The sequence below is a fragment of the Prorops nasuta genome, unplaced genomic scaffold (assembly GCF_024137725.1).
Source record: "Prorops nasuta isolate Cenicafe-Biocafe unplaced genomic scaffold, Cenicafe_Pnas_1.2 PNAS00010, whole genome shotgun sequence".
In the NCBI taxonomy this organism is placed as follows: domain Eukaryota; kingdom Metazoa; phylum Arthropoda; class Insecta; order Hymenoptera; family Bethylidae; genus Prorops; species Prorops nasuta.
In genome coordinates this window covers 4,610,794-4,638,663 of record NW_027116807.1, presented here as the reverse complement: position 1 = coordinate 4,638,663, position 27,870 = coordinate 4,610,794, and the positions used below count along the sequence as shown (strand labels likewise).

General features: G+C 35.9%; 1 protein-coding gene across 4 annotated transcripts in view; it reads right to left on the bottom strand.

Moving 5' to 3' along the window:
- Positions 1–21,585, bottom strand: part of LOC136776583 (thrombospondin type-1 domain-containing protein 4-like) — a 38,761-nt gene extending 17,176 nt beyond the window's left edge. For 2 of the 4 annotated variants that reach the window (XM_066732215.1, XM_066732218.1), the window contains exons 1-2: positions 21,018–21,321; positions 16,429–16,576 (exon numbers count right to left, since the gene is read on the bottom strand). In XM_066732215.1, coding sequence (XP_066588312.1) covers positions 16,429–16,541 — 113 coding nt within the window. In that variant the 5' untranslated portion in view covers positions 16,542–16,576; positions 21,018–21,321. Of the gene's footprint in view, positions 1–16,428; positions 16,577–20,665; positions 20,690–21,017; positions 21,322–21,511 lie in introns of those variants that run through there. The other 2 variants (XM_066732216.1, XM_066732217.1) reach the window with 2 other exon arrangements.
- Between the last annotated feature and the right edge of the window lie 6,285 nt (positions 21,586–27,870).

Genomic DNA, 27,870 nt, shown 5'->3' with positions numbered 1-27,870 from the left:
ACCGTGCCCATATTTATTCTTGTTTTTGTTCAGTACTCGTAGTACTATCGTATCATACGACTCTGGGACCATGTTCCTTTTAATTACCAGTTAACCCATCTTCGTTTTCCACTTTGGAAGCGTAGTCTTCTCCTATCCTTTTCCTAATTCCCATTTTCACTTTACTCTTCTCCGGAATTATACAGGGTCAAATCTCTCACAATAACCATAAATAATAAAGCTAGATTTACACATAGCGACGTGTCGGAAGTCTTTGTTTATTCTTATATATCGGTATAATATAATACAATATAAATATATACCTAAAAACACAAAACAAAAATTTTTAACGAGTCATATCACGCTGCGTCGTTTTATAAATGGAGTTTAATTGACTGAATCGCGGCGTTACATTTCGATAACCGTGAAAATATAGTAGTAGGATAGCATCTCGTATATATACAAATATAATTACGTTAGCTTCATCTGAACATTTCCCGCGTAAAAGTAGGAGGGGAGTTGCTACCGATGCAATTGGCAGATAAAACAGAGCCATTATGAATGACCGTAATTGTGCGAGATAACAGATTTTTCTTGTTGAAGTCGTAACAATGGGGTGTGCAGTACCATCGTGATGTGCTTTCCATCGGTTAGGTCAGGAAGCGAAGTTAATGAGACGCGTCATCCCACTTTATTCAGCTGGTTTAAATACTATATCACTTTGAAAAGGTTTCTTTCGCATTTTACTAATTCCCTATTCATTATACTTGGATGTAATTTCATTAATCCACGGGAAATCCCTGTTTAGTTATCGCTAAAGCTCTAGTAGTATATAGCACACGTATCTTTAGATCGTTTTGTGTATTCCAGTCTCGCGCTTAACATTCGGTCCAACTAACGCCACTTGGCACCGCAGGCCTAATTACTAGTGTCAAGGGATAAGCTAGGCGGGGTGGCCCTCTATCTCACCACAACTAATGAGCTATTAGCAACGCAGCGGCGGGGGACTGGCGCCCTGGCGACAGGGAACTGGCACCCCGGCGACGGGGGACTGGCACCCTGGCGACAGAGTCTACGCTACGCGTCGCTGATGTCGCAGCCGCTTGACCGCTTCCGCGCATGCTCCGTTACGTTACTGCTGTCGTTACTCGTTAAATCGACGAGCCACTGGTTTACCAAACGCGCGATAGAAGTCGAGCGAAGCGAGAGTAATTTCGGCTTGTGACAGAAAACTGTACACGCTCTCGTAAATCACGAGATAAGCGGACTGCACGCGCTTATCTAGTTTACAACCGCCGACAGGCATAAATATTCCCAGCGTCGTCGGATCACCCAGGCCAAACAGCCAGGTCGCTTTGTAATTTTCTCAATGAACCAACGGCTCCTCTACCCTATGCATTGTAAGAAAAATAAAAATAATACGATTACCGTCGACATGGGATCTCGATCTCTCGTGTTAGATATAATTGTAAAATTGACCGGGTTTCACGCTGAATATTTTTCCTTGGTCAGGCAGTTGTAATGCAAGGTAGTGTACATACCTGGTATAACGTCTGAACAGAATGGTATACACGAGTGCGAGTACACGCCATTGTTTTGCTTTGACAAGTCTGCCTCGTTTTAACGAACGATCGGTTTATTTTATCTCGTTTCACTTGGATTTTGATCTAGAGGGAGCCACCAATAATCTAAAGGAACAATGAGATTTATCGATAGCAGAAAATTCTTTTACCTTTTTAGCTTTCATATATCGCGTGCCAAAATGGTGTGTATGTGCGAGAAATTAGATTCAAGAGGTTATACCTATAAACCTTCCCCTCCACCTCCCTGCTCACATGTTTTATGGAACGAGTATCAATGACGCCTTAAGAAAACTACTATCCTTACAGTGTATCCTTATAGATCGCGGTTGACCGCAGATAACCAGGGTAAAGAATCCCTTGGTTCTGGTCGCGTTTTGGTTAGAGCGGGCGAGGCCGTGGATTTCCGATAATACAACCAGAAGCACTTGCTGTGTTCTATATGCTCGCTGAAAGTGCTTGAAAGGGGCTAAACCAGTGATACCAAAAAGAGAACTGTCAATAATAATTGATAACCCCTTCTTTTCTCTTAGATCTTATTTCTAAAATTATTAGACTTTTTCTTTGATTTTAAAATCTGCAGCTATCATTTCTACACCACCTTGCACTAAATAACATACTGTGAATTTTTGTATAAGTTGTTTTTCAGAGAGTTTTATCATTCCTATTCTATTTTGGCTTATATTGATAATTATTACCTCTTATAGATGAAATATTTGATTATTTAAATACACTGATCAAAAAGGTTAAACTACACGATTAATATTTTAAACTGTTATTACATAAAAATCTTTGTTAAACATTTCTTAAAATAAATTTCAATTTTATTAGATTTGTAAACAAAACATCCAAAATTTTCTATAAAAATCAAATTTATTGTTATATTTAAGATGGCTTTTATCAAAAATAGGTTTATAATGTAGGGGGAAGGGTGAGTTTTGTTTAAATTCCAGCAGAGAAGCTATGCAGGGAAATAGAAGTGGTGCGAGTAAACAACAACAAATCGGGATGTTTCAGCAGTCAGTCGCTGTACCGGTGTAAATATGCGCAGCGGAAGAGAAGACCAACGATTAAACAAAGGATATACGTGCTCGAGTAGAATCCAAAGAGTGCGTAGACCTACAGTACCTAATATTACACTATTGTATATACATATAACGCGACCGGACAATCTCTCGCGCTTGTTTCTGCAATTGCGAATACATACAGCAGGCGTGCATCGTATACGCGTTACGAATCACAGTTATCGACACATACACACACACACACTCTATCCCGTTTTAACTCCGTGGACCGTGTAGCTGCTCTCTGCACTTTCAATTTCCGTCCCTCTTCTTGGATAAGTGCAGCCAAATAGATAAACGCAAGAGACTTACAACCTGCACATTCTTGCTATACTTCGCTCTTCGCAATATTTGTTAACCTTTTGCGATCCATACACCGAAACCACAGAATCCTCGACGTGTTTCTCCATTGCAGTAATGTAAAGGTAAAGTTAATTTTTAATTAAATTTAACAGAATTGAACCTTCGATACTAAAATTATCTTTTTCTATAAATAAATATAATTGAAAAATTGCTGAAATATAATTTTAGACTTGGTTAATAATGTAAATCTTTTTTTATAATTGAATATATAGTTTATTTTTCTAGAGACGGATATAGAATATTTTTAGATAATTATATTTGAAATTTTTTATATTTGTGAAATTATAAATACATCTTTGCCTTTATATTTCTGTGGATGTTTAGACTTGCCATTTAAATTCTTTCAATTAGTGATTCGAAGAGAAATAGTGTACATCAAGAGTATAGTATTTAATAGTTTTGGTGTTGAGTGGATTAGTGCAGGAATTCCGCTTTGGAATGCGTAGGGTTAAACTTCTTAATCGCTAACTATTCCATCTGATAAGTAGCTTAACATTGAAATCAGTTAGAACTTTGAGAGGTATTATGGTTAACGACAGTTTCTACAATACTTACGTGCGGTTAATGTAGGATATTTTATAGTTACCATTAATTAAGCTCACTATTGGCAAAAATCATCGAGAAAGATAAATACCGTATAAATTATATCACAGGCAATAATTTCCTTAAAAATTATCAATATAATCACCTAATAGAAAAAATCCATGATATACTATTTTTAAATAATTAATACTTGTAGTTGAGCCTGTAACACTGTTTCATAGGTGAGAGCAACAAACAAGAAAAACATTTGTTTTTTTGTTCTCGTATTCCAAATACAATCTTTATTTCTGTTTTGCTTCTAAAGCAGTCTTATAGAATTAAATAAAAAATTGAATAATTTAATAAATGAGTTACGATGGATATTTTTTTTATTAGATTATTTTGTTTCTGATTTTGATGTATAAAAGTACGGGTAGGCGCTCTACCGTTTATTATTAATCATATTGTTTTGGGTGGTCGTGAAACGAACGACATAATAGGTCGTTTAAGGTCAGTGGTGCGTGTTATTATGTGAAACAGGAGCTTACTCGTCTGTGTTGTGTACACTACCAAAATGAAGCTTCTTATTACAATTATTCTACTACAGAATAAAATAAATATATCTCAATAGTAATGTGGTAAGTTTTGATTGCGTCTATAAGGTATTAAATATAGTTCTTGGATATTCAGATCGTATATATAAGGTTTTAAGCTAATAATACGCAGTTATTTTAAAGTATTTGTATATACGTAATTTATTTACATATGATTAGATTAAGTTTATTTTTTTTTTAAGCAATAAAATCTAATATTACAATTAGTAATTCATTGTAAAACGTTTAAGAATTAATATCAACTAAATAGCAGTAGAAAATACGATATACCAGGAATTTTCTTGGTATTGAATGCAATTTCTACTTCTGTATTGTTGCTCACTTTGCCCTTTTAATAATACTTGAGTGTGTATTTATTTTTTTTTGCAAAAATCTACTAATCATATCAATAGCTCAAATCCAAAAAAGCTGGCTAACTTTTATTCTAGATAAATGAAGGTTCTTTAGAATGTATCATATCTTCCAATATCCATTCAGTACCGTTTGTACTTTCGCACTCGTTTACAACCACGCAAAGGTTTACGTAGCAAGAGTCCAGATAATTTTTCGTAGGATGCGTAAAATACTTTTCATATTTGTAGGCACATACTATCCTTCCGCCATATGCGGCACTGATGTTCAATGGTTGACCTAAAGGTTATTATTGTAGGCTTTAATATCTTTTATTTTATTTGGTAACCCATGGAGAACTAAATAACTTAAAGACATCTTTCAGGCGTCTTTTAGTCAATTGGATGACTAAAAGATGTCCATAAGACAACTTTTAGTCAAGTGTGCTGTATGGGATAATTAAATCGAAAAGTAAGTATTTCATACTAGTAATATCGATAGTTGATTCCAGATCTTTTCGTATCATTTCCCATTTACACCATTCATAATTTAGCTTTCCTTTCGTATCGGTTTTGGTAACGTTATACTTTCAGAAACGAATTGTGCTGTCGCTACAGACAGTGACCACAATATATGGTGCGAAAGAGACTGGATAAATTGAGTTCTTTGTATTCCGAAGCTATTAAAAAAATAATATTTTATTTAAAATACTATATTCTTAAAAAACGTTATGAGATCCCCCTCAAAAAATATGTTTCGCCTGTAAAAAAAGCGGCAAGTACATAAATCGTCTAGTGTAAATAATATAGCAAAATAAAATATTAGGCAAGTATATATTTTTCTAGTGGCAAAAGATAAAATTTCGAAAAAAATAGTAACACATAAAAGATACTTGCCGGACTCGTAATGCTCGTACGTAACTCGCTATCTTACAATACAAGCATTGCTTCTTCAAGTTAAAAATGCGACTATTTCATACGATTGTATACAACGGGCCCCCGGCAAGTAACTTTTTTGCATTACTATTTTTTTCGAAATTCTTGGTCCGCTAACCTTGAGTGATCCGTTTTAGCCTACTTTCTTTTATACTTTATCTTCCATGATTCAAATGCTATTCAGATGCTTTTAAATTATTAAGAATCACTCGATAAAAACATCAGAATTTTCATCACTTTAATCACAAAATTAGCAGTGTAGCTACTTATAAGTAGAAAAAAGTAAATGTTTACATTACTGGGTCAAGAACAAGCCTTAGGCTTATTTTCGGGCTCGAGCAAATTTACGATCGTTTGATAGACTTAATTTTGGCGCGACCTTCTACGTGCGTCGTTGATCCATGAACGGAATCTTTGTGACTTTGATGACGTCATAAAATAGAAGCAATGCTAGAAACGTGGCATTACGTAGCTTGGTAGGAACCTGCATGTGTCTGCATGACTCGCCGTCTTGATAAACGCGCGGCGAAGTTGCGTAAATTTAATAGGTAGCATCTAATTTTGAAAGAGCTTCTAAATCGCGTTAATAGTAACGTTACAAAGGACCCACCAAAGAGCAGGATTAATAAATAACCCAATGATAGATAGAGAGAGAGAAAATAAGTCTGCCCACGAAGCTCATTGTAAAGCATTATGTTTAAATTGCGCAAGAGGGTGTTAGAGAAAGAAAGTCTTTCACCGACAATTTACTGGACCACCCTGAAAATCTATGTTGCATTCTTTAAATGTTCTTCAAAGCAACATCATATCTACATATATAGCTGCCGTATGACATAAACTATCGTATTATAGTGCAGGAAAGCCTTTCTCCGCGTGTTACAATTGTTCAGTAATCCGAACAATAAGCGGCAATTAGCGCGGTGATGGATACAATGAGCATAATGGCTTTCGGACAATCCGAGTGAGTGGGAAAATTACTTTGAGCTCTGTCCTCGCACGCGCGGCTATCAATCGCGCATAGTACAGTACACTTGTATAAATATATACATATAAATCCTTGCGGAAAAATCGCATCTAAATAGACCGGTTAAAATCCCATGTATTCTTCCAGGCAAATTTATCACCGGGCCCCTTTATCCCCCCCCCCCCCTTTTTTTATTACCCAACATCAGTATCCCTCCAGCCATGATTTCTGGACCCTGCAGAGACGCGATTCTTTCTTGGCTGAACTTGGCGAAAACTCGTGTTATCGTTTTAACAGGATCGGAGACTCCTCGTGTGGGGTCCACTCTGTAAGTTTATATATAGGAAAACGGGGAAACGAAAACGATTCGAGTTTCGTGCGGTCCCAGCCACTCTTTCTATAGTGAAATAATTATATAGTGAAGGATGTATGTAAGGGGGAACCGGGGGAGGGGGGAGGGGCGCTTCTGGCGGTAGCAACTAGCAGATATCCGTCGCTCGTTCTTGCCATACTCACTGAAAAATAAACGGTCCAACTTTAATGCTGTGTACGTGATATCTCTCTGGCGTTTGTGGGCCGACGAGGGCCCCCCATCGTCAGCCTTATGCGCCACCTTATCTGATGATGTGTACATCACATGTATAGCAACTAGTGCGCAGCCAGCATTCCACGTACGTCTCTTTATGACCAACAAAGTGCCATTTTCCCTACCGATCTTCGCGCCAACCACTTTTCCTCGACTATGTATATATATACGTATACGATGTATTATAAGCGATATTACGAGTAACCATCAATTATTGCAAAGAGTCTTTATCATTGATTTCGCTGTATCGCTTATCATCCCCTTTGTCTCCTCGAGCCTTCGGTATTATATATTCTTAATTTTTAAATCTCAAGGACACTTCGGCCTTGCTTTTTGTTTGATCAATCAGGGCTTTCTGCACTGAGCATTTTTTTTAACATTTTTTAACCAATGAACAATTTTTCTTGATGCACTATAACTGTGTGCAGATTTTCTTCGACTATACGATATATTGAACGTTTGAGACAAAGGGATTGATAAACGATATATACTACGAAGTCATTTTATAATGGATCACTGTGATAATTGAAGGTTGTTCCATAATATCGCGAGAGGGGTGTCCGGGAGATTTGACCAGGTGGGAGAATCGAACCTTTTTATAGTTTATTGCCGCACTTTTGCTTATTAAACAATATAAATTTTATTTTTTCTATGTAATTGTCAATTAGTCACACTGTCTTTAGTCACTAATTTTATCTCTCGAAATTACTTACAAAAAAAATATATTGGTTTTAGTGAAAAATGGTTCAACTCTCCTGAACTACCCCTATAATATACTGTAGATGTATACATATATAGATAAGCATTTATTTTTAAATCCCAAGGAATCTTTAGGTTGGTATCTATCTGTCCAACCACGTTTTCATTACGACCATGTAAATGAGCTTTCATAATATTTTTATCTGCAATTAGTGGTCGACGAGAAACTTATTTATCGACCGAACCACGTATTTGCTGTACGGAAATATTAAAATTGTCAAGTATTCTAATAGGAAGAAGCCAGGTTTCTTCCTGGCTTGGTCTGGATAGGTGAGTACGTTGTGCAATAATAAATAGTATATAGAAGAAAGAGAGGAGAAAAGAGTCGGTGCAAATGAACTTTCTTGTTTACACGGACGAGGGAGTAAACAATGTCATCGCCTCCTGGAGATTGTTCAGTCGTAAAGCGGAATCCGATAAGACGTCGCGTCGTCGTAACCCATTTTTTTTTCATATCTCCCCCTTCCCTCCTCTCTCTCTCTTTCTTTCTCTTCATATATCCACATACAACAGTGCATAATAGTCGCGTTGTTCCACAATACGAGCCTGTCGAGATTCTCCTAAATTTACGAATGCTTAACACGTACGATCCTTGTCGTCGCAGCCGCGGCTCGTCTTCGCACGAAAAACCTCGCGTTATATACATATATATATATAACGTCAATATTTTGCAATGAAACTCCGTGCACTCGTTCCATATAAACGAAACACATAATTTCACTGCAACGATTTAAGGGCGAATATTGTCATTAATGAAACATTATGACAATTATTATCGAGGAGAAAAAAATTGCAAGAAATTAGCCTTAAGGCTGTTGGAAATCAATCGGTATTGCGTGTACGACACGGTGAACAATGAACAATGAACATTCTAATTCCGCATGACGCTCGAGTGAAAGACGATCCGACGACTCATACATGGATCAAGGGAATGCCATGCCATTTGGTTGTATTAGGACGGCAAGCATCATTATGGACGGGTCAAGATCGCATCAATTTAAGAAACTATATATATAGATGGCTAGATAGTTGGTAGGCTAACTGGTAGCTGTGCAGGTTAATTAATTTGACGCGAACCGTGGTTGTCCGGTGAAGGAAATTAAGGGAAGATCACACTGACCGGAAATGATTTTCCTATGAGCAAATAATTTATTGGGTGGATCAACATTGTGATCTTTTTGATTTTGTTCAATGCATATGTGTTATTGATACGTCTCGTTAACTGTAATTGAAAGTCTTTTAACTTTGTTATTAAAAATATGTCACTGATGTATAATTATACGGTGACTCGATTAAAAAATATTTTGTTAGATGAGTGTATATATGTGTATAGTGTATTTATTGTGTTTAAGTGGATGTTCAAATTATGATTTCCGGGGTTACACAGGTTAGTGGTTGGAATGGGAAATCGCATCGAGCGTATCTCTCTGATATGTAGGTGGGATGCTCATGCATGCTGGTTAGAGGGGAGGACAGTTTATATTATTTGGTTGAGATCCATGTCCGCCAGCCGGCACATTCTAGCACTAATGCTGAGGAAGAACTTTAGAAATGCTATGGATGAGACAGGTTTTCAAAGGGACAAGCTTAACAATACAGCTGATTTATTTTCATTGTATTGTCAAAGATTGAATAATACTTCAATTAAAATCACCTAGTCACGAGAGACTTTTATTTTTCTCACGTTGTTTTAATCTATACGGAATTTTCATGAAATTTCTTACTTAATTCTTATATGGAGTCATTCGGAATAATAGTGTTTGCAATTTTCATTTTTATAGTCTGGTGAACAATTATTATGAAAGATATTGAAAAAAATTATAATATTTATACGAAGTCATTATTCGGGATTTAATTTTGATTGTGAGAAGTAAATTGTATTTTTTAGATTTTGTACAAATTTATTTGGTGTATAGAGCTATTGACATAGATTGTCAACACTTGGTCCTTGTTGCTGGTAATTGCCCGCACCCATGAAGGGTAAGTGTAGTCACACAATAATTATTAGAATAGGATATTTCTATTTCTATTTCAATAAAAATCTTACGACATATTATTTAACATTACTATCAAACGAAAAAATTAGAGTTTCACAAATTTTTTGTAAATACCAGAATCTAAAAATGAAAGCCATGCAACACTTAATTTTTTGAAAAAGAAAGAACTCAAATACTATGTAACGTGGGGGATGCAATAATATATATAAACTACTTAGTTGTAGTTGTGACATTATTTAGTCAGAGACCAAGAAGATTTTGAAACCCTCACTTCCCCTTCCCAAAATATTGACTATTAGCATACTTGCCCAAATGACTTCATGCATTGTATACACATATAATAAATATAGAATTTTTCAATTGTTGTTTAGTTGATTTTTAAATATTGTAAAATTCGATTAGGCTTGTAATGATAGAAAAATATACGATTCATAATAACATACCATCGCTGCAGCAACACAACACTCTATAACCTATCCGTGACAGAAATATCTATATAACATCATAGTCATCGTACGCAGCTGGACATATTGAAATGCAGTATGTTATGCTAACGTATCCAGCTGCAAATATATCGTTCACTCGTCGCAATAACGGCACAACAAAGCTTTCAATATTTTTAAATGTTAATAAATTTGAAAATTATTAATTACATATATACTGATTTGAGTTATACAAATAATTAGTATATATAGTTTTTTAATTACTTTTGTAGCAGTGTTACACATCATATGATATGGTACGTAAACTTTGCCAGATTTGAACGAGTAATTAATATATTTTGTAGTCACCTGCTAGGATTTTCCAAAGAGTGTTACAGAGATTTAACTCAAATTTATATTTTTTTCAGTAGTGTCATTATTGCAGACAGTGAACGATATTTAACTAATTGATAGCAATAATCCCCTGGAAACATTATTTGCTGTCTGCATCACCTCGCGAGTCGCGATCATCCAAGTTGATTTTAATTGAAATATCGTTCAAGTTTCCTATACACTGCATAGCAGTTTAACCCCAAGCCTTATTATTATTGCGCTTGGGTTCACTCCTGCACAGACGCCCACGTTTAGAGAGTGAATCTCCATGTACCACTAATGGTGCATATTTCTTATCTATATATACATATATACGTTATATGCACTACAGTATTGTAATTATTATTAACGTCAGCTGCGACATCGATAGAAAAGAAAAGTTTATCGAGTATTCGTCTCGTGTGGCTGACAAAGCATAAATAAGTTAGGAAAACTACTTGCTGTACTTTTCTTTATTCTATTTAGTATATTGTGTGTGTGTGTGTGTATATATAATTTAATTCTTTTTGTCATTCGCTCTGCAAACGTAAACTCGCATAAGAAGAATAAGAATTAATTAGAATTAAGCTCAATTAAATTATTAGAACCCAATGGATCCAGTTCTCTTGATACGCATGTAAATAATTAATGTATGAATTCAAAATTATTGCTTTATCGATGATTAAACTGGGAAAAATCGCGCTGCATCCATTGTGCAGCTTGAATTTGCGTCCACCAGATTTATTAGAGGGAATAGCAATACCCTGTAGCTCGCCTAGCTGCTAATTTGTCTCCGATGTTTTTACATTTGCCTGAATGGAACTTAAGTGAGAATTCAGGTACAGTGTCGAGCAGTCGTATAAATTACTCGGAAAATTTTAACTTTTTCTCTTGTACTTATTAATTCAGTCGTAACATAAGAGCAAGCAACAGCAAAGCAAAAGGAGCCGAGAAAGAAAATGACGAATAATTTTGCAATTGACTCGATTAAAATTCAATAAAAACAATATGCGCGAATAAAAGTGAGAAAAATTGAAGAAAAACATAAATTAAGGGGATTTCTCAGGCACTTTTTAGATTGAAATTTCTGGACCAGATTATAGAGCGTTTTGAAAACTTATTATATATGGTTCTATATAGTGACGTTACGAATTATTCTTTATGTTAAGATAGTGAGATTAAACAAAAAATAAATGAACGCAATTTCAATAAAAATTTTTTGTTTTTTAAAAATGTGACTATTTAACTAGAAAGAGCAGCTAATGACGTCACTAAAATGGTGTAATGAATTTCAAATCGGTAGTCGAATAATCTCGTATCGTTGACACGCGTTTTGCTTTGTAATGTCGATATTAATCCCGTCAATATTTCATCGTATATTGTTCCTGACAGCACGTAGTACAATCAGTTGTAGCAAATGTTTCCTAAACGAGTCCCCCACCACTTCTGTAACTTTTATTTATTTTCCCTACATCTACACAATAATATTTCTAAAATTTGTTATTTATTTAAACAAATTGTTTAGTCATTGTTAAATAAAGCTATGTTTTAAAGTGCATGTGTGTGTGTGTGTGTGACAAAGAGAAGAAGAAAAGGGAAAGTTACGAAAATGATGGGGCAACTGTTTTGGAAAAATTTGTTGCACTCCATTGTACGTATATAGGTTGATCTAGTTGAAAGAAAAGCTATGCGAATCAGATTGAGTGTAAAGCAAAGATCGTTTCGCTGTAGAAACGTTTATCGAGCAAAAATAAAAGCCCTGATGGGATGGATTATCGTGAACGCGTTTGCAAAGGTGGTTTCGCTATTAGATTTACCGAGTAAAAGCAAAGACTATCGTACGCATTAAAGCAGAAATCGTTTTGCTGTAGAATTAATCAAATAAAAAACAAGTCTAGTATCATATCTACTGTACATGCTAAAAATTTCTTTCGATGTGTATATATTACGTTCGATATTCATCGAGTACTCTTAAGTATATATGCCACAAGTACTGTGTAGATTAATCGAATAAAAGCAACAATCATCAGTGTAAAGAAATCATTTTCTTTATAAAATTAACGAAAAGTAAAAAAGAAAATTTAGGATTACCACGTAAATGCAGCCAAGTTACAGAGAGAACAATCGAAAGTTTTTACTGTAAATTGTCAGAATTATACTATATATATTGCATATACGTGTGTGCGTGTGTAGAAATATAAACGCGTATTGCTTACCAGAATTTAACACTGTCTATAGCACGTGGGTGGAAAGAAGATTTTATTAACCGAATAAAAATATATAAAAATTGTAGGATTAAAACGTATGTGCATACAGCAGAATGAAATGGCGCGTTTAATCGAATGAAAACGGTTCTGCCCTAGAACTAACCGATTAAAAGCAAACATTCTAGGACTACTACGCGTGCATTTTCTGCAAGCTCCATAAAGTTTTACGACGAGCGGTTTCTATAACCGTGTTTACAATATTTCAGCAGGAAGGATGATGATTACCGATCTATGTACCAAGTTGTTTATCGGGTAACGAGGTTTCGATTCAAACACACATACACGAGTCTGTTTCAAGTATTTGGTTGAATATTTCTATAGAGGCGTAATTTTGATGATGAATTATTTTGCATTAATTTCAATTATAATTTTAATATTTTTAAACAAAGCCTACTTATATATGAGTATAAATTATAATAATGTTGTGTGTATGTAAGAGTGCCAGGTTACAATTGATGACGTGATTGATTCGCACGCTGCTATATACTCTTAATACTACCACTAACATTAACATTTTGCTGTTGTTCCTCCGAGCAACAGAAGGGAGTCGAAGCCAAGTCAGTTCCTTAATGGGTTCAGATAACGTCTTGGAAATTGCTTTACTATCGAAACTTCGATAACGGTTTCGTGCTCCAGCTTCTTCGACAAATATATATACGATTCTTGAATAGGGGTTAAATCTCTGACATTACATATTATTAGTATACTAATTTCTCATGTTACCCAGATATTTTGTGTTATCTGAAACAAGTTCGGTAATTTTAAAAGGGACGAAAGAAAACACGCGATAGAAATACGTTAATCGAGCAGTATCCTTTCGTTTTAATAAATCATTCTCCAATATACAACTCAGGTTTCGTTATGTCTGCATCACAAGTGTTTACAGTATTATTGTAAAGAAAAACGTTCGTCTAATTGAATGAGTCGGATAAGATCGGTAGTTAGGATTGGTAGAGCGAACCGAGTTAATCGCGCGCGCTATGAATAGTGTTCGTTTTAATAAGTATATCGAGATCTCCCGATACTCGCGCTGCAACTGCATGCAATTGCATCTTGGGATGTGCAGATGGATGAAGCGCTTCACTCGACCTAAGATCGAATCGTATGAAAGAGGAAGCGAGAGCGCAAAAGCGCGGAATAATCCACGAATTTAAATTTTATTATTCACGAAATGATTACACTGCTCAATACAGGCTTTGTCTTAAATATATAAAAGCATGTTTTTTATACAGAATTTTTGATGATTAATCTAAATCAAGTGACTGAATTTTTATGTCACGTTAGACAAAATTTTTATTTTAGAATTATAAAAAATAGTGGTTTGGGGGTTAATTTGCTTTTACACTCAACGCTTAGTGTATGTATAACAACTGTTTGGTTTAAATAATTATAGCAATAATAATTACGGAGATATACGTCCTTTTCCACTAATACTCTGCAACGTTTTAACCATCAGATTCTAAAGACAAACATAAAATGAGAAAACGATTAAATTTAATTTCTAAAAATTGAGAGTCCTACACGTTTTATTAAAAAAATTATACGAACGCATTTCTACAAGACTCAAGAATGAGTTTAACCGAATTGGATTGATCGATCGAGCAAAACGATTCTAGGTGTTCCATGTTACAAGCGATTAATAGTTCGAATGCCTATCTCCCCTATCTATATAGTTAAAATCAAAAATGGTTGCAGGCTTAGTTGCTAGGATTTTTTGTCAGCGAAGGCTGTGCGGATTACAGGCGGCAAAGATCAAAGTGTGCTTCAGTGAGGCGCCAACCGATCTTCGTTGGCTGCTGACACGCGTACGTGAGCTTTCCAGCTAAAGCTAATGGGACGTAATGCGCTCACCTCGTTTTTTAAACGATCACGAAAACGAAGACGAGTAATAGGTAAAAAAAAATCGATGGCTTAGTCGTTTCTTTAATTAATATATATATATATAAACTGAAGATAAAAATAGAAGCACCATTGTTCTCCACATATGTTAGCCGAAACACATTGTATCTCGTATGTTCGTCTACCACCACATAAATACATCGCTACGATATAATTACATCTGCTGATCGTATATCCGTTCGCTTGTCGTATTATACATATATGTAACATATGTGTATAGTGCGTGCATGTAAATCATTCGTGCGTGACGTGCTAGGTTGACGCGCTATAATACGTCGTGTCACCGACTATCGGTTCGTACCTGAACGATATATTTTTTACAGTTAAAAATGTTTAATTTTTTCTTCCCATTTTATTCTGCTTCTGGTCAATAATAATAAGAAAGTAAAAAATAACCCTACGATAAGTATTTCATATACGTATATATTGATTTTTCAACAATAATAAGTTTTTCCGTGTGCTTTCCTCGATCTAAGTGGATCTGAATGGCCAAGAAGCGTAAGTAATGTGTTCAGTATGTTATATGCCACTGTAATATATATGTATGCTGTAAATACAAGTACGAACGCAACACGTGTGTAGTTCTAGATATCTACTCAGCATGTAATTACTGACTACAAGCTCGCTAAGGATTTCTCATTGTTCGCTCTCGCACCGTATTCAGTTTTTCAAGCTTGGCAAAAGGATTAATGTCACAGCGAGCGATGCGCCAGTTATTTTCACGGCTATCACCGTGTCAAGCGCACTCTGCTACGAATTTTTATACACCCCCCCCCCCTCTATCCCGTCTGACTGCCTGTGCCTGTCTTGGAAAAGCGTCCCGAATTAGGGCGAGATATATATCTCTCAGCATGGGATTTTTTAAAACCGAATGTCTCCCCTCTCACTCTCTCTTTCTCTTTACCAAAATCCTCTATTCTGTTCTCTCTTACAAAGTAAAAAACCGACTATCTCCTTCCTCTCTTTACCCAAATTTTTTTTATCACTCGTGCATGGAAAGTGCCTGATTTCAGCATAGTTTTTGGGATCGAAAATGAATATTTTCATGCCAGTATAGCCGCGCATGCGCAGTAGAGGTTAACTTCACTTTCGGCCCGATACTTTCCTCTCTAGGGTAGAAAATGACTACTTTCCTCCCAAGGGACAAAAGTATAGTACTTCCCACACGGGCTGAATATAGTTACTATTGACCATATGAGAAATTAAATAAGAAGGGTTATATTTCATTGTCATAAAAAAACTAATAAACTCCGAATAAGATTATCCAAAATATAATATAAATTATAATGCAGAATTAAAGTGACTATATTTATTTTTTTACACATAATAGTTTGGTTTATTTTTATTTTAGGGGGCTCCGCCCCCTGCCCTTCTTAGAATCACTGCCTTCGAAAACCTGTATGTACCCTTTTACGTACTCATTCATTTATCATTTCATTCACTCTTTACTTATAATTAATTCATACTGAACAATTTATTAATACATTACAAATCTGTAATGCACTCGTGATAAAAAATATCGTTTGTTACTCGGGACTACTTGACAATTGTACTCGTGTGATGGCAGCCCTCGCCTCGCTCGTGCTGCCAACTTCACACTCGTTCACAATAGTCAACTTTCGTCCCTTGTAACAAAATCTACTATATTCTGTTCTTTCTTAAAAAGTAAGTCTCTTATGCAATAAACTGGAGTAAAATTGGAAGAGTAATTTGCATTAAAGCTTCTCTTTCTTATGCGTAGTTTAAGGGAGTTCCCTTGATGGAAAAGTGCTCACCCTAAATTGATGATCGTCATGCTGCCGGATGTTGCGAAGGATCCTCGTGGTTTCCAAGGTTTACTGCGTAGAATCCTCCACGAGTCATCGCTCAGCCTTCCCGAGGAGTCCATGAAGCTTTATTCCTCCAGTTCTCTCAAACAACGTCCTATCAATACAGAGAGACATGTGTGAGTGAATTTCTGTATATCATTCATTTGACATAATCCTTAGAAAAAAATAAGGATTGTGTAGGGAGTTTCGAGAAAGGAGGACCACTAAAAAAAAGAAAAGACTGCACCAAGACACTTTCTTTTGAAAATCGTACGTTTTAAAGCGGAAGTTAGCTGAAGTAAGAAGAGAACCTAAGTGGTTCTCTCTCCAAATCAAAAATATCTCCGAAGAGAATCTTGTTTGACAAAGTGTCTATATAGGTCCAGCTCTCCCAAGATAAGCTCATTACGTGACTGAGATTTTTAGGGTCGCAGCCCGCCCGCGAACGATGAACCTCGCTTCCAACTCTTCGAGTGATCTGTCGCGGTAATAATCTCCCCCCCCCCCCCCACTCCTACCCCCTTAACGACAATATCATCCCAGCGAAAATCTTTGTACGACGTTAAAATACTCGGCAAACGGCTTGGTTCAAAGAAAAAAAGAATGAATTAACTTTGGGACTAATTTAGTCGATTAAAGTTGAAATGAGATTTATTTATATCCGGCCGACCGGCCCGCCGGGTCAGTCCACGTGTCTAAATGAATTTCTAAGCCTCTCAAGCTGATTTTCCACTAATTTATCGGGATTCGGCTGGCTCTTCACAGCTGTTCATACAATCGGGGGGACACCAGCGTGAATTTAGCCGCTTCCTTCAGCAGTATTCAGTGGTACGCGAGTACTGGCTACTTAATAGTTGATATATCACCTCGTAAATTACATACTTGCTCAAATATCAATATTTCACCCTTTCCTCGCAATTGTTCTATCCTGCCTGCAGCATAGTCGAAAATGCTTCTGAAAATTATTATTCTTCCCCAGTATCCCGATTATTTTATCTTAATGAAATTATTGAAATTTTTTTATACATTATATAATTTTTTTTACTTTGTTTATTTTACATCTCTTGATACTTTCACTTGGAAAATATTATTCCCGTTGGTTAACGTACTTATTTTATTTTAATAATCCTATAGAAATATCTTTAAATTATAAGTTTTTTCTTGCTTTCATTTATCGAGTATAATAATAACCGAACGCATCTCCCCCCGATAAATTATGTGTCCTTACGAGTGTTATCCCGAGAACGAGTTGATTTTTCCTCGATCTTCCGACCGTGCACCCTGCCAATTTTGGCATGCAAATCGCCGACAAAGCCATTCTTCCTCACCTTACACGGCCTAATCCTCCATTAACTATAGCTGCAGGATCGCGCACTGGATTTACCTATAGCAATATACGCTGCATCGAACGCACCCTATCGAGCCTATAATAAATTCCTATCGGCCCTTCCTCGCGTCACGCTTTGCTCCAGCATTTATCGTCAATTCTCCTATTTTTTTTTTTTAATTTACACAATGAAAAAGCGTACATAGTACTTGATTCTTGACTTTGAAAAATTCTTTCCAAAACATTATTTATATATATATACATTGTATATACCGAACAATTTTCACTTTTATAAATATTTTAGTTTACAATATTCCTATACATCTTTTTCTCACACCCAATTATATCAAACGCTTAAATAGTCGCGTAGAAAAAGAGAGATAGCGAGAGATTCCATGATGATATCTTTGGGAAGCCTTAAATTGGGCCACTTCCGGGACAGTAGTATTTTAAAAAGTGACTTCATTCTGTGCAGACTTGTACCGATGTTATAATACACGCCTTTTGCTATAACGCCTTTGTTCCACTCCTCCTCGGAGAACTTGTTCGACACATTTCTCCTTGTCCGATTCGAACAAACTTCACGACTCATTTTCTCGCATTAAAGACGATCGATACGGCCACTTTCTCATCGCAGTCTTTTGCATATTAGTTTACTATATATATACGGTCTCATCGTTCGCATTTTTAATCATTATTTGCCAAGCGCTATTAGCCTACCAAACTATGATAAAACTATGACGAATCCTATATATCTATAACTAATGGCAAAGCAAGCGAGCAAAAGTTTCAAACAATTCTTTCCGCCAAGCTGTCGCTCTAGCACTCGTTTGAAATTTATTAAATTTCATCTCTATATAAACAGCTGTACAAATTTGTACAGATCAAAGCTGGATTCTCGTTGGAGGAATAGAGAATTGGACGTTTGGTCTTTCATTCCGTCGAAGGTCTGTAGAATCAAACTTTGTTTTTTTTTAGTTTACATAGAACGAGTGTGTGTATCGTTTTATACCATAATCACACAGGCGACGTAGACAGTGAGAATTAACTTAATCAGGGAAGAGAATTACGTTTCTGAGCGACTTGGACACGTTAGGCTATATATACTTGGCTGTCTTCGATTCTTGTCGAGGAAACAGAATTTCATATTTATTTTTTCATTCCATTGAAAGTTTGCAAATTTAAATATTGCTTTTTATTATTATATTCTTGTACACCTATAGAGCGAATGTGTGTAACTTGTCGATAATCGCACTTGCTGCGTAGATATAATGAGAATTAATTTAATCATGGAGGAAGATTGTTTCTAAGTAACTTTGACACGTTAGACTAAATTAAATACTTGAGTGTTTTCGATTCTTGTTGAAAAAATAAAATTAAACATTCAATTTTTCACACCATTGAAAGTTTGTAGATTTTAACTTTGCTTTTTTTATTTTTTTTATACGTAAAACGATTGCTCGTATCGTCTCGGTAATCATACTTACTGCACAGACAGCGAGAATAAATTAATCAGGGAAGAACGTTAGGTTTCAGAGCGATTTAGACGCACCGCGGCACGCCGGACTATAATTCGGTGTCTTCAACATAGCGTCGATCGATCAACACACGCGTCTCTCTCTCTCTCTCTCTCTCTCTCTCATCGTGAATTCCTAATTAACTTTCAATGTTATCTCTATACAGAGATAATAAAAGTGAAGCTGTTTCGTTTAGCCAGGCACGTAGTAGGAATTCTTGTCGGGCCGAATGAAAGTGGAGTGCAGATCCAAGTTGGAAAGTAAAATTCCGTTAGAGAGATGGAACAAGTTTACATTTAATAAGGAAAGTCAATATGACAAAGGTTAATAACAATTATAATTCTATTGTACCATAGAGGAATCTCTTAAAAGTTAATAAATCCCCAAGAGATAATCGTCAATCAAAAATAATTCATTGTAGAACGAACGCTTGATTCGATTAATTTAAGAAAAGCTCACTACCTGCTATATAATTTTGCAAATTTATTAGATAAAAATCTAATCTCTCGTTTGTTCATTAAATATTGTCGCTCACTGTAATGGAAACGAGAAAAAGGTATAGTGTTACGTTGATTAAAAGAAAAGTATGATACACACGTAGTTCGTACACTAATAATCGTCAACTTGGCAGGAGCAAACCTTTGTACCAAATTTCATTGCTGTTCGGAGTCAAGTTTCATGCAGTCACTTGAAATTTATTATGTTTAAAGCACAGCAACATCTACTTTCACTGTTTATAAACAATTATTAATGAATCGATAATGAGATGTATTACGTCGCGTCGTAAGGGGCAAAACAAGTTATATACACTACTCCCATTTAAAGCTCCTTATCGAAGTAACACAGTTTCCATGCTAATTTATCATCGATAGCTACTTATCACTACACTATAATCCCATTCAGTATTCTCCTCTCGCAAGAATCTTATATCGTGCAGAGAGATTTCCTCGTTCAGCTTTTAGCATCGATCGTTAGTGAATAAATCCTGTTTCGCTTTTGCTTTCTTCACTTTTAATATACGTGAGAGAGTCTAAAAAGAGTTTTTATCTTATTTATACATAACAGTGCAATATTAAACTACCAAGTGACCAAGATGGCAAATTATGTGGAAAACTTGGTTCATCGATCAACAGATATAAGTATACGAAGTTTCAACCAAAATCACCTGTTACTGTACTAACTTTATCCGTATAGAGTTCCTCGTGAGAATATCACACAGAATCACTATTATTACTTGAATAATAAAATCAATATAAATCTGGGAGTATTAAAGCGGTGAACGCGACAGTTTTTTCTACAAAGTTCAATTGATAGATCAAGCAAAATGTGTATTTAAAAAATCTCATAAAAAATCACTTACCATCACAGTAATTTTATATCAATAGCTTTCCCCATGAGAATATCACATGGAACCTCTTTCAATAGTAATAATATAATCAAATCGATATAAATCTGGAGAACCGAACGATGAAAGCGGACACATGGTGCAAAATTCGATCAAACGATCGATACGATAGAATTTCAGAAAAATCACCTGGAATTTTATACCAACTTTACCTGCAATCCTTCTCACTTGGATATCACATAAAACCAGTACTAGTAATATAATAAAAACTGTATAAATCTAGAAAACCGAACGACGAGCGCGGACACTTTTCATAAAAAACTCGATGAACCAATGAACAGATAAATTTTCATAAAAAACCACCTACCATTATACGAGCTTCATCCGGAACGTTCCTCGTGAGAATATCGCACAGAATCGGTATCGGTTTAACGAGAAATTTCCACGATAACTTTTCGACCGATTACCGAGTGTGTTGACAGACAAATAAAATCAGCATAAATTTAACGAAACGAATGGCGAAGGCGAAGGGGTGGCAAGTGAGTGATAAGTGTCACACGCGAGGCTGCACATGTCTTCCGTTGGACGTTACTGTTGTCGAGGGGTAGCGCGCGTGCGATCGAGTAAAAAGCTCGGGCTTGTGCGAAGTGCGAGTTGCGACGTGCGTGTTAATCGACGGATGTGAAGGAAGTGGAGAAGTGGAATGGTGTGGCGTTGGCCGTGGCCGACGCGAGCGAGAGAGAACCGATCGGACGGCGTGCTGTATACACTCCACTGCCGAAAGTGGGAGAGTCAGAGGGGATATATACATGTATATACTGTGTGCATATAGTTTGGCGCGCGCCTGCTAGTACTACATACCGTAGCGAGAGGAGGTGAAGACGTAGCTGGCTGGAGGAGCGCGGAGCCTCTGGTCTTCTGGAGAGCCAGTGTGGAGCCGGCCCGGCCCCCGACGAACAACTCAGCCCGAGCGGCCCGACCCGGACCGGACACGGACGCATCATCCTATTATCCCTCGCTCGCTCCCTCGGTGCTAGCTGGCGCGTGCACGCGATCCACCGCACGCATATACACACCAACAATAACACACAGAAGCGGTATCCTTGCTGATTCATCATTCCGATACATCTCGACGTTTCTCTCAACGATCGATCTTTCTCTGCTCCTTCCGGTTAACCCTCGGGCCGCACGATTTTAAAGAAAAGACAAACAGCTGCGCACAAGTTTTTCTTTTATTATATTTTATTGCGAGAGAATTAATTTTAAGATACAACACGCTGTTTTTTGGAACGACGAATATTTATTGCATAGCACGATGCAACGAGCTTTATCATTGCGGTACGAGTAAAAGAGTTTTTTAATAAATTATTAAACTGTGCGAGAGTATAACTTTAATTTTTCGAGGTGGGTATTTCGAATATTTTATATTTATAGGATGGTAAGCACAAGGTGGGGCAGTTTTTTGTTCAACTATACCCAAAAAAAATGTTTCAGCTGATGAACAATATTTTTTTAGAAAGATAACAAAATCATTAATACTATGATTTGAAAGTTGTATTGATGAATTTTATTCATCGATACAACAAACTGTTTTTCATTGGTTGTAATATATTTTTGTCAGTGTAGATCCGAAGGTTAATTTGGTCACTACTCGCTACTATTCCGAGCTTTTTCCCTTCTTAATGTTATTATTTTGATTTAACATTTTTGCCGCGTGTAGTAATAATTGCGTTACGCGGTCGACGATTGGTTTTGAATTTGATAACAATGAATCGTGTGCATCGAGAAATGGGAAATGAGGTTTGACGTTGGAGAGCTACCAATGAATTTCTGCACCCTTTTTAAGAGTATTCGGATGATTCGAGCGATCTGAAAGATCGAGAAAAATATCCCTAAAGTTACCCTTGAATTATCGCCTGGAGTATATTTGCTTTGGAACGATCATGTAGGTCTCAAGGTTGATTCGATCGACTTGCAAGTCGTCTCCTCATCGCTAATGTACCGTCGAAATAAGAAAATGCCAGGCATTGCGCCGATATTCAATCGAAAATAATCCTGCATGCAGAAATTCTTTCATGGCTGCACAAGAATACAAATAAGAAGAAACAATGCTTATATACAAATACTTAAAATACATACGCTACGTGTGGGAGAGGGCCTTGTAACTTGGAATATTTTTCTTTAAATTGCTAATGCTATAACTTACAGAAAATAGTTTATTAAGCTTCGTTTCCATATTCACTTTCGCGTACCTTTCAGATTTTATTGCCTAATTTTTTAGATTTTTTTAATTAGAAGATTTTGTAGATTTAAGAAAAATCAACAAATGACTCAAGGTACAAGCTTCTCACCTATAGTAAGAAAGATTTTTTATCTGATATGCATAATAGAACAATTATTATTCGGTTGAATTGTGAATCTCTCTCTCTCTCTTATTAATAATCAAAATGAATTACTTCCATTAAAAGCTCCAGGATCGCGTTAATCTTTCGAGTTATACAAAACGGGTTTGCTCGACCCATAAAACTGTGTAAAGTAGAGTGATGAAAGTAGCAGTGAGAGTAGGTACATCTAATAAATTCTCTTATTATGTAAGCTTTTGATAGAATCATTTTATTATTTCTCCATGACGAGAAACGAGCTTCGAGGCATGGTATACGCTACGTCATAATTCAAATCCTTCTCGTCCTTTTTCACTTCCTCGAGACTGCAATATATTTACATATTGAACGCTCCCGGATGAGGCGATAAGTCATGGAACTAAGCATGCAGAGATGACTCCCAATTGTTTATTGAAAAGTGATACACAATATACATGCACACAAATATAGAAACATAAACTAATAGTGGTAAATGAAAGAATTAACAGAAACTCGAAATCATATTTCTTTTCTCGCTTCCTTTCCTTCCGTAAAACTCTATACTTACGAGAATCCTTCAAACCTTGTTATGTATATCTATATAGTACGATAAAGCTATAACAAATGTTAAATTATCATTGCGTGATTAAATCTTCTTCCACTCGATGCAGCAGACCTTTGATAGCACTTTTAATCCAGATTTAACATTGTATCAGAATACTGTTATAGTTTAGACGAAAAACTTGGAAAATTTATCCCTGGAACAATTATCATTGCAATAATGTTTTAAACGCAACTATATACTCACAGTTATTTTTTAAATTACTCGAGTCTTTGCTAAATCCCTGTTATAACAGGGTTGATCCCAACGACACGTGCGCACCTGGGGAAAATCTTCGTCAAAGCTGCGAGTAAAGAAAGAAGGGGGGGGGGGGGGGGTGTTGTATGTAGGGAGTTCTGATCGCTTCTTTTGCGGGGGGCGCGTACGTACACGACCCTGTTGATTTGAACGCTTCGTCGGATTATAGAGCGTGACCTGTAATTTGGACACTTAAGCATGCAATCACGAAAAGGTGTGTTCCCGTTCGTAAGTGGTTCCACCTAGATGAAGAATTTATCGACTAACAGGCCACTCTCGCCTCTTTTATAATATACACCTTATTACAAATACGATACGATCTCATCTGCGTATAAAGTCTACTATCACGAGACCCGACGACCATTCTCACTTTTGATATCGAAGCGACGAAACCCTTTCTCCCTCGAGATCACCTTAACACCGGATCACCATTTAAGACTCTTCGGGGTTATAATACTTGGCAGCAGTAATTTTCTACTTGCTTTCATGCGAGAAAACCTATTTTATCCCAAATTTTACGTGTACCTATACATAAATCGCTTATTGCGTTGCTCGGAATTAAAAGGAAGGGATCGAGAAGAGAGAGAGAGAGAGAGAGAGAACAAAAGAGTTCTTTCTCTTTCCACTTAACACCTAATTTCTTCATGTTCGCCGCTGTGCACCTTTAATAATACTTAAGATTTCCAGCAGTAAATTTTTGTTTTTATTTTATAGCATTTTTTACTACCTGCATAAAAATGTATGTTTTTATAACCTTTAATATTATTAATATTGACAACATATGTAAAAAAAACACAGACTTGTGTGTAAGAGTAGATACGAAGAATAAACCGAAAGGAATCTTGCATTTTTAGAGGTTGGACGAATATGGTTGGAACCCCATGAATATGATTTTTTCGTACAGTCGTGTCGATATTTGAATTGCCACAAATTGCTTGTGACAGACACCAGAAAATCGCATGTGTCACTTGAATGAATGAATAAATGAATGGATGAATTACAATTAAAAATTCATCTTTAACTCCTATTCCTTCGTGAATGCATTTGCAACGAAAGCGAACAACAATAAGACATTACTCGCTATTCTATCGAATTTATTTTTTTCTTTCTTCAGATTTTTCAAGTACGTATATATATAGTATCGGGTATACTAGCTCGTTAATAATCAACAGACGATAATAAATACTGTATATTCGATTAGCATTAAATTCCTATAATTATATAACAAAACCCACACACATACATACACAATATAATAGTATTATATTTGTTGTGGAGAAAAAAGTTTGGTCACATCGATAATTTATCAGGAAACAGAGAGACGTTATTAATTAAATTCTTATATAGCAGGAGCTCGCTTATCATTGAAAAAAATAAATAGAAATAGATAAAAGAATTCTAGCGGAAGTGTTCAATCTGCGTATAGCGTTTGGCGAATCCACGCGGGTGAACCGGAAGTCTGACACGCGATTTCGTTATCCGCGCTCTCCTATTCATCGTGTGGCGGCATCTCGTATAATCTCTCGCTGGCCATAGAGATTCTCCAGCAGGCTATTTCCGGTCGTAGAGTCGAGCTGTCCGCATCGAATATGGCGCTTGCTCGCTCGAAGAAATTGCAATGTAACATCGCTCTGAATTTGATTTGCCACCGCCACGAAGGAAATGCATGTCAGACGCGTTGCGTTGCGCTCAGACGACGGGATATAATTCTGGATGGGAAATCGAGTGCACATAGAAAAACAGACAAGCTCTATCGTTTATCGAACCTGCGTACAACCTATAATTATAGCTCTCGTCTTATAGCTGACGCGAGACTAAATTATTTCTTTTCTAATAGCGTCTTTACGTGCGCAAATTCTCCATGTTCTTGTAAATAAGTATATAATATTATATATATACTTCTATTGTGCGTGTTTTAAAAGCTAGTATTTTTAAATTATGGAAATAGTGTAGTGAGATGAAACGCTGTTGAAATTCTCCCATGCAATTTGATATAAATTGTTTTAATATTATAGATATTGACCTAAATAGAGAGAGGATAATGAATAGATTTGTTAATTGCACTTTTTCTAGACTATTCTATATTTGGGCAAAATTATTGATTTGACTACATGTTTCATTTCTTCCATTTCAAGCAACATTCAAATAAATATTTAATTTAATATATTAAGCTTTAATTTCTCTTAAAAATTTGTTATTGATTAGAATCGAATGGTTTAAAATTAATATAATAATATGTTGCAAATAAAATTTGTGTATTTTGAGATTATTTTATTTTTTATAAGAGTATTGTATTTTAATTATTATCAAAAATACTTTATCTATAATTAAACTTTCTGAAACATGTAATCTATTCAAATATTGCTAAATTTGAACCAAATACTTTTTTCTATTAATGGTAAATTTAGTTTATCATCGACAGATGCCACAGTTCATATCCTTTCCCACTAGTGGATGATATCTTGATAGTTTGTATATAATAAACGTTACTGACATTAGATTCCTAAAAATAGCTTGACCGAATACTATCTGTAATTGTAACTATTCGTAACGAAAGGTTCTTAAAACAAATCTAAATTCAGTAAATTCCACGGTATATTTTTCTCAGTATACGATATATACGAGTCTAATCGTAACAAATAAATTATTCCTATAGTCAAGAAAGGAATGTTAAAAAAAATTGCAGTTTATAGTTTTTGAGAAAATCTGCTATGGATATAACGAAAGATTCAAGCTACAGTCGTGTAAGTATAGTTACAGCCTGGAATAAAATAGAATGATAACATTCAAATTTCTTGAAAAATTGTCCACCTTCCAATTGCTAGAAATTCCTTTCTGCTTACTCATTTGTGCTGTTTTCATACATAAAACAGAGATGCTGACAAATTTTTACTGTTTTAAGGTTACAACCAAGACCCGCATAGTAGAGACTAATCTTGAAACTGCCAGTGCAAGAACCACATCCTTGCGTCATGTAACTCAATTTAGTCCCATCTTCAAGTGGCGAACATCTGTAAAAGAAAATCACAAATCATTTCCGATCCCCAAATTCAATGAACCCACCTTAATATATTGGAAAAATTGCATCGTGGCAAATACGATAGATTCCTATTAGTAGAAAGTAATAATCGATTACGTTGTGTATATGTGTTATACAAAGAAGGGGAAAGAGAAAGAGAGAGAGAGAGAAACTAACTATATAAAATATAACCGACATAATTTTGAAGAATCGACTCGAATTGAATTGTTCGGTGAACATATGAGAGATATGGAGCATTTTGGTGCAGTTTACAACGAATAAATCCACAATGGGGGGTGCTTATCAACTTCGTGGTGTATAATATAAGAGAATTTGTTTGGCTGTGTATTGGGGGAGATTGGTAGGTGAAGATTAAGGTATAATACGACCGAGAGAGGATACTCGGTGCAATGCTCGCTGGTTCGGCTTGCTCTCAAAATGAATTTACGAGGCCGTAATCGCCAATTGAGATGAGAGTGGTCTCTCTCGTTGTGCGCAACGCAATGCGGGACCGTTCAGGCCTTATGGCTGCTTGCGCGTCCTGCAATCCCTACTATACATATACATATATATATGTGTACTCCAAAAGACCTGCCGCTATAGGAACGAACGTACCAACTTTTGTTGCAAATATAATGTATGGAAAATTTCTTTGCTCTTCGCACTTTACCATTTTTTAAAATCAATTTTCTATCACTTTTCTCGTCAAGACTCCCTCCCCCCTTAACGCTAATTATTTACCATCTTAAAAAATGTCTCTTTCACCTCTCTATTATATATATTTGAAAAGAGCCAAAAGTCGTAACGTTTATTCGAAGATGTTCTAAATTTAGAGGCTATTAAAGAACGACTAAAGAATCGTTACTCCCTCCCCCCTCCCTCCCTTCTCCCTGTACGTAGGAGACGTACAAGTTCTAGAAACGTTATCGAAAGTCTCGCTATTATATAATTAACGAGCAACGCGAATCTTTCGCCATAAAGC